This window comes from Lepus europaeus, chromosome X (assembly GCF_033115175.1).
Source record: "Lepus europaeus isolate LE1 chromosome X, mLepTim1.pri, whole genome shotgun sequence".
In the NCBI taxonomy this organism is placed as follows: domain Eukaryota; kingdom Metazoa; phylum Chordata; class Mammalia; order Lagomorpha; family Leporidae; genus Lepus; species Lepus europaeus.
This window is the reverse complement of record NC_084850.1, coordinates 44,135,491-44,143,705: the sequence shown is the minus strand read 5'-3', so window position 1 is coordinate 44,143,705 and position 8,215 is coordinate 44,135,491. Positions and strand designations below refer to the sequence as shown.

The window sequence follows — 8,215 nt, the reverse complement described above, 5'->3', positions numbered from 1 at the left end:
TAGCTAAGGTCAGGGACTCGTTTAAGATGCAGAAAAGAGGGAGTAGGAGAGACTTTCCAGCTTCCAATGTACATCCAAGATGTAGAAAAGGGGGAGCAGAAGGGTCCTTCCTGCTCAAGCAGCATACATCCTAAATTCAAAAATCTCACTAGGACTGGGCTTCTTGCAATTTTGCTTGTTTGTGCCCTTAGTCTGGTTACCTTTGAGTACAATGTTACAAAATCCACTTTCTCGGAATAGTCCATGAAAAACAAGCTGAAGCATGTAAACTGTTTCAGCTTTTCTGTACTTGTTCCTGTACCTAATTGCTACACTATTGGTTATGTAGCCAATGGCTATACCAAAGAGTTTGCAAGATTTGTGAAATTTACCAATGTGAAACTTGCAGAACACACTGTTGTGTCATGTGATAGGAGCGATGGTCAAAGAGTTTATTATTTCTTGAGCAGAAAAAAAAATCTAACTAGAAATCAGCCAGGCTCTGTGTTTACCACTTGCTCCAAAATGTGGGTAAGATACTCTCAGTTGTGCAAAGTGATATACTGTTCTGAATCAGCTGGTGCCCCAAAGGGATAAATCATCTCAGATGGAAGCTGCCTGATTCCAAACTATGTAGTTAAACCTTCGGATTCGAAACAGATTTTGCCATGCTAGGAAGGATGTTTTCAAGCCATAGAGTGTGTTAGAGAAGAACAATCAACTCAAGTTTTACATGATGAGATTCATGCAAGAGGAGTTGCTGAATATAGAATCTCAGAACATAAGACTATGCAAGTGACTTATAAAGAGAACATAAAAGGCAATCTTGTGGATGGGCACAGTCTTGTAGAAGAGATTCCTGGATAGTCCAGAATGGTAAAGTGTTGCCTCCTTTCTCCTCTTATATAACCTGGAGAATTTTGGTCTTCAGAACTATCTTCAGTGCCTTGGTGCACAACAACAGGACATTGACTGGTTCAGAGCTACAGAGTGGCTACTCTCCAAAAGTCATTGTTAAAATTAATGCATGCACCTTTCTCTTTCTTTTTTTCTTTTTTTTTTTAAAAGAGTTTTTACTTCAATAGAAGTGAACTAGTTGTGTTTAAAATTTGGTGTGATTGACTTAATTTCAAAGATAGCTGAGTGTCACTCTGATGCACTGAACTTTCCCCAGAGCAAAGGTGAGGATGAAAGTCTGGCAAGGTAACTTCACCTCTCTCATGAGTATTTAGGAAAACAGGGTCAATATCCTTAATCAATAGCTCCATAAAAGCAGTAAGAGTTGCTGAGACTACATGTAAGCAGCATAAGCATAAACAGAGGAAGGGACAACGTGTAGTCAGAAAGAAGGATTGTCTGGGAGCCAATTGGCAAAGAGCTCTCCCCGAGTCTCAAAAGTTTATGAGCAATGCATATTGAACATTGAAGAATCATGAAAGAAGCATAAGAGCTGGAGCCTGATCTTTTATCCTCATCCCCACTCTGTAGCTATCATCTATCTGGTTAGATACAACCTTCTCCCCACCCCCGACACACACACACACACACACACGAAAGAGGGAAGGTACAAGATACACTACATGAGAGGTGAAGATCTTACGTGCAGCAATAACAGGAGGGAGAGGGAGAGATAACTTCCAGCTGGGTGGCTTCAGAAGCAGGGTGATGAGGGTCACACTTTTTCTTTATTTGAAAGGCAGAGTTACACACAGAGGGAGAGAGAAAGAGAGAGAGAAAGTTCTTCCCTCCGCTGGTTCACTTCCCTGAATGCACACAACAGCCTGAGCTGGACTAATCTGAGGCCAGGTGCCAGGAGCCAGGAGTCAAGAGCTTCTTCTGGCTCTCCCACATGGGTTCAGGGGTCCAAGCACTAATGCCATCTTCTACTGCTTTCCCAGGCCATAGTAGAGAGCTGGGTCAGAAGAGGAGTAGCCGGGACATGAACCAGCGCCCATATGGGATGCCTGTGCCGTAGGCAGAGGCTTAGCCTACTATGCCACAGAGCCAGCCCAGGCCACGCTTCTAAGATTGAGCGGGATCAAGATCTAGGAGGAAGAAGGACATAATCAGGAGGACTAAATGGGGAGCAAGGACAGAGGGAAAAAAATGCAGCGTACTCTGCCCCAAGTGCAAGTACGTTTTGGGTGAAGCAGAGAAGTGGATGAGAAGACTGGGAATGTGTGTCCTGAGGCTCCGTTACGATGAAGGGAGATGTAGTGATTAGGAGTATGGGATTTATTTCATTTGTGATGGGGATGCCATTCAGGGTCAGGAACAACAGAATGAGAATTCAAAGCAATGAAGAGGGACTGGCGCTGTGGCACAGCAGGTTAAAGCCCTGGCCGGAAGTGCCAGCATCCCATATGGGCGCCACTTCTAGTCGCAGTTGCTCCTCTTCCAATCCAGTTCTCTGCTATGGCCTGGAAAAGCAGTAGAAGATGGCCCAAGTCCTTGGGCCCCTGCACCTGCGTGGGAGACCCGGAAGAAGCTCCTGGCTCCTGGCTCCTGGCTTTGGATCTGCACAACTGCAGCCATTGCAGCCATCTGGAGAGTGAACCAGCTGATGGAAGACCTCTTTCTCCGTCTCTACATCTCTCTGTAACTCTGTCTTTCAAATGAATTAAATAAATGTTATTTTTTTAAAAAAAGAAAGCAGTGAAGAGTGAAGTTCAGCTTGATGGTAAAGTGTAAAGTGGATTGCAGGGGCCAAGAGATGTGTTGAAGGCAGGTAGTCTAGATATGAAGCAATAAGGGCCTAAATCTGTGCATATGCGTTTACAGCAGCTCTCTTTACAATTGCTACAAACTGGGGCTGGTGCTGTGGTGGAGTAGTAGGCAGCACTCAAGTCCTTATTCCTTGAGGGACAAATAGACCACAATCTAAGAGAAAGTGCCCTCCCGCTCCACTCTGTCATCTGAAGCCCTTTCCTCACAACAAGCACAACCACCTCCATCTTTTCCATTAACTTAAGTGTTCATAAAGAATGGAAGAGGGGCCGGCATTGTGGTGTAGTGGATAAAGCCGCCACTTGTGGCACCAGCATCCCATATGGGCACTGGTTCAAGTCCCGGCTGCTCTGATTCTGATCCAGCTCTCTGCTTCTGGTTTGGGAAAGTGGCAGAAGATGGCCCAAGTGCTTGGGCCCCTATGCCCACGTGGGAGACCCGGAAAAAGCTCCTGGCTCCTGGCTTCAGATCAGTGCAGCTCTGGCCATTGAGGCCATCTGGGGAGTGAACCAGGAGATGGAAGAGATGGAAGACCTTTCTCTCTGTCTCTCCCTGTCTCTATGACTCTGTCTCTCAAATAAATATAAATATATATGTATATATATTTTAAAAAATTGGCCCCAACTGGGAATAACTCAAATGTTTCTCAGCAGCTGACTGGATAGATTGTGGAATAGCCAAGTAATGGAATATTACTCAGCAAAAGAGAATAAACTACTGAAACATGAAACAACTCAAATGGACATAATGTTTAGGGCATTATGTTGAGTGAAAGGAATCAGTTTCAGAACTATGGGAATGGGGACTAGATCAACAATTGCCAGAGTTTAGGGAAGTGGAGTAGGATATAACGACACAACAGAAGGAGTTTTTCAGGGTGATTGAACTGTATTCTAATTGTGGTGGTTCTTAAAGAAATCTATAGAACCTGATAGAACCATACACACACACACAGAGTCAATTGTGCTATTAATAATATGTATATTGAAAGATCAGAGTTGTTCCCCACTATATGATAACATCTGAAAGAGTGGAAACATCTAGTTGGAAACAACAATTAAATCTTTATAACTTCCTAGCTATACTTATATTAAAACACGTAATAATAGAAAATTTATTCAACAGTGCAACAAATTATTCATGCTTAAATATAAATTATAAAACATTAAGGCAGTAAAATATTTATTGTTTCTGTCCTTCCTGCTCCCTGGTGATCTCTATTGTTGGCTGAGGCATCCTATTGTGACCCCCTGGACAACAGACAGCAGCTGGTTCCACTGGTCAGATTGCCACTCCAGGCACCACCACATCTCCAAGTACTAGTGGATTCTGGGTTGCAGAGACATCACTTTCTATTTTTTAAAAAGATTTATTTACTTATTTGAAAGTCAGAATTACACACAGAGAGAAGGAGAGGCAGAGAGAGAGAGAGAGAGAGAGGTCTTCCATCTGCTGGTTCACTCCCCAATTGGCTGCAATGCACCAATTCAAAGCCAGAAGTCAGGAGCCTCTTCTGGGTCTGTCACATGGGTGCAGGGGCCCAAGGACCTGGGCCATCTTCCACTGCTTTTCCAGGCCATAGCAGAGAGCTGGATCAGAAGTGGAGTAGCTGGGACTCGAACTGGCGCCCATATGGGATGCCGGCACTGGAGACAATGGCTTTACCCGCTTTGCCACAGCACCGTCCCCATCACTTTTTATTTTAAACTATTTTTTTTTACAGCAATGATGTTCTCTGTGCTTTATGATCATGACAATTATGCACATTGATAGCTCTTTTTTTAATGGAACACAAAGATACCAGAATATCTGAAAAGCTCCATGAAAGAATGAAAATTCCACGTGCTAAAAAAATGAAACAATCAATGGTGAGATACAGGAAACTCTCTCCTTCCTGAGTGTTTCATTAGAAGAGTTAATTCTCTACAAATGTATCTTTTTCACAACAGCAAAATGCTTCCTTACAAAATATATCTTTGAGTCTCCCAGAAAAAGTTCACTCTGTGAGAAGCATGCTTTTGGACTTAGCTGATTTAGCAAGGCACTACAACCTACAGAAGACATGAGGGGAGGGAGTCAGTCTGTAACCTTCTTTTGAAATCCAGGTGGAAGCCACCAGCAATCATCAATGGAAAGATAAGACATCTAACACTTGATAACCTCAATTCAGCCAGAGAGAGTAGTGGATTACTTAAACAAAATTGCTAGCAACAGAAAACCTGGCCTCCTTCCACAGCTATATTCAGGAGTCAATTTTTAAAGGTGTCTTAATAAGATTTGAAAAAATGTGAACCCATCAATATGTTGTAAATAGTCATTTCATTTGTAGTCACCAGAAAACTTAATTTCTTAGAAATTAATGTAATTCATTTGTCCTGTATATATCTTACGAGGCATCCCGTTTTAAAACATTGTTCTTTAAAAGTACTACAGAAAACTACTGAACGAGACTAGAAAATCATTCTCTCACCCTTTTCCAGCACCCCCCCCCCCCATTCCCCGCATCTAACTACCTTTCCCCATTTTAATGATGTGTAGGATTCCCGGGGAATTGGTGGACTTTGGGGCCTTGGAGAGGGCGATGTGGACGTTTGGGAAGCAGGAGAAATGGCCAATTATCCCTGAAAGCTTGATCCTCCCTGGTAATCTGAGAAAGGTAAATAGATACCCCAGGGCGAAGATACCGGTTTTATTGTCTCTGATTGGCAAATACGGAAAAAGATTGACACCATCAAGTGGAGGGAATGCAAGGGCGGGGCGGCAGTGGTGATGGGAGTGGTAACTGAGGAGTGCAGCTCATTGATGACGCGACGCTCACGTGACCAGGAGTCGACGTGTGCAGAAGTCCTTCTAGTCCAGGGCCTGTTTCCCTGTAACACCTCCCTATTGCTGGAGAAGGAGGAAAGTGCTCCAGGTCCTTTCAGGTCAGTGTAAAGGTGGGCGCTGACCTGGAGACCCTGGGGGCCCATTTGGCAGAGAGCGGAAAAGGAGCGGTGCCGCCTGGCCGTGCTTTCCCTACACGACTGTTCTGCCAAACACCCGTTTTCTGCAAGAGATTTGGGATTGTTTGTTGGGGGATGGCGGGTGGCGAGGTAGAAGGAAAGCTAACTGCGGGTCCGGAGGGTCGTGGAAACAATGTGGGCAAAACTTGCCTCTCCCATTCCCTGGTGGCCGGCTAACGGTGGGCAAGGAGAGGGCGGGGTTGCCATAAAAGGAGAGAGAGGATGGGGACGTGGGAAAGTTTAGATCCATGAGACCGAGAATCGTGAAAGGGAGTCTTGATCCCAGCACTGGCCTCTTCATTAAACACTCCTGTCTGTTTGCAGGACTGTTGGTCTTTTGGGCGCTCCAGAAATCGAGGTGAGGGAAGCGGGAGGAGAATCCGCTGGATCCCTGCAGGTCAGTGGAAGGGTGCAAGTACTTCAGCTCCCTTTGGGTGAGGGTGGAAGTCCGGATGACATCAAAGTACGTCCCAGGGCACCCGCAGCCTCCCCCCCGCCCCCCCCCCCCCCCTTCGGGAGTAAGCGCCGCCGGAGGCCTGTGCCGACTCGGCAGCGGAAACAGGGCGGAGGAAGGGGAGGCTGAAGACACGGGGCGGGGCTGGGGTAAGGAAGGAGAGGGAAAGCCGCAGACTGGAGCAGCCTTCTCAGCTGAGAGGCTGGAGGTTAGGGTGGCTTGAGAAAGCCTGAAAGGGCGGGAGCGTTAGAGATCACAAGCGAGGGAAGGGTTAATTGCTTCTATGCTGCTCCCATTTCAGCGCTGGGAGAGGCTTGTAGCAAGGCCTGCTGGGAAAATGGTGGGCTGGAGCGGGGAGGAGAGAAGATGGAGCAGGAGGGAGAGGGGGAGGGAAGGGAGGCGGAGGAAGGGGTGGAGTCCGGAGTTCTGCGCCTGAGGATCTAGCCTTGTCTAGTTGGAAAACTTTTGACCATCAGGGACCAGATACAGAAAAGGCCCGTGGCTCTGGGAACCCATGCTCTGGCAGCTTGGCTGTTTGCGTGGCACCTAGTCCTGTTGTCTTCTTGATTTCCAGGATTAACTCATTCAAAAAGGAAATAGTCCAAAAACACTCAACATGCAAAAGTCTTGTGAAGAAAATGAAGGAAAAGCACAGAACATGCCAAAGGCTGAGGAAGACCACCCTGCACGAGAGGTACCACGGGAGGCAGAAGGAAATCCCGCACCTTCCCAAGAAGTAAGCCAGGAGGCCGAAGGAACCCTTGGAGGAGGGCCCACTCAGCCGGGCCCAGGATTTAAAGAGGACACTCCTGTTAGGCATTTGGACCCTGAAGAAATGATAAGAGGAGGAGATGAGTTGGAAAGGCTTAGGGAAGAGATAAGAAGAGTAAGAAACAAATTTGTGATGATGCATTGGAAGCAAAGACATTCACGCAGCCGTCCTTATCCTGTGTGCTTTAGGCCTTGAATTCTTTCACGTCTGATACTAAAATCTGGCCCCTGCTTTCATTTTGTTAGCATTTTCTGATGTGTCTTTGAACTCTATTTTACTTTTAGTTATCTGAGGATATTTTGTTTTAGGTAATTTCCTTGTTACCAGCATCTCATTGGATTTTGATCCATCTTCCAGTCTGTTTTCCAATTGGGAAGTTTCACACATATGCATGAAAACACATTCATTCCGTATTGTAAAGTCAAACATAGCAGGTTACAAAGCAACATATTAAGTATTAGCTCACACATGTAGGATAAAATTCCAAATTGTGTGTGTGTGTGTATACATACAATCATATATCAAAAACTTAACTGCTTCTTTCTGTGTGGTATGAAGTTTTGTTTTGCTTTTTGCTTATGTGTATTTTTTAATGAAATTCTGTCTCACACACACACAAAGTAATAGGAATTTTTTTTATATATAAGTAAGAGTTAAATAATTTTGCAACCAGCTTCTATGGGCAATGGGGCAACCTAAACTCTTGAAAGAACTATACAAAAGAAATGTAAACCTCAAATCACCTCTGGATCTCTTAGCCAGAGGAATAAAACTGGCAGTTATGGCAGATACATTTGCTTAAGCCTTGGTCTTTTAACGGGGAATATATTTGCCTCATAAGGCTGCTGTGGGGGAAGAAATGAGGTAGTAACTGAGCTGTGCTTGGTGGGATTTTGTTCCTGCCTGTATGTATGGAGCCTCAACCTGCTACAGAATCATCAGTTACTTGAGGGAGGCCCTGGCATGACTCACCCTATGCAGAACATGTCTCAGAGCAGACATGTCAGTCCTCTGCTGCTGAGCCCTTCCCTGTGGCCACTCCTGGCTCCTGCCATGCTTGATGGGCACGGCTGGCTGTTCTAGTGAGTCCTGCTCTCTGCTGTCCACCCAACCAGCACCACTGCTGCATTTGAGGCCTTGAGTGCCAATACCCTGCTGGAGTTCCCAGGGGTGGGAGGGGAGTTGAATTCCCACTCTCTTCGAAAGCCTCTCTGGCCGGCGCTGCAGCTCACTAGGCTAATCCTCCGCCTGCAGCAACTGGCACCACAGGTTCTAGTCCTA

General features: G+C 45.7%; 1 protein-coding gene across 2 annotated transcripts; it reads left to right on the top strand.

Moving 5' to 3' along the window:
* The first annotated feature begins 5,525 nt into the window (after positions 1–5,525).
* On the top strand, positions 5,526–7,725 carry TCEAL8 (transcription elongation factor A like 8). Of its 2 annotated transcripts, XM_062183454.1 has the most exons (3): positions 5,526–5,630; positions 6,033–6,105; positions 6,737–7,725. In XM_062183454.1, the coding sequence occupies exon 3, from the start codon at positions 6,779–6,781 to the stop codon at positions 7,127–7,129; it is 351 nt and encodes a 116-aa protein (XP_062039438.1). In that variant the 5' UTR covers positions 5,526–5,630; positions 6,033–6,105; positions 6,737–6,778; the 3' UTR covers positions 7,130–7,725. The 2 variants fall into 2 exon arrangements, with proteins under 2 accessions (XP_062039438.1, XP_062039439.1); XM_062183455.1 differs by lacking the exon at positions 6,033–6,105.
* Positions 7,726–8,215: the final 490 nt, after the last annotated feature.

Bases quoted from the DNA above. Each gene is read 5' to 3' on its own strand.
- TCEAL8 (XM_062183455.1), top strand. From the start codon at position 6,779: ATGCAAAAGTCTTGTGAAGAAAATGAAGGAAAAGCACAGAACATGCCA.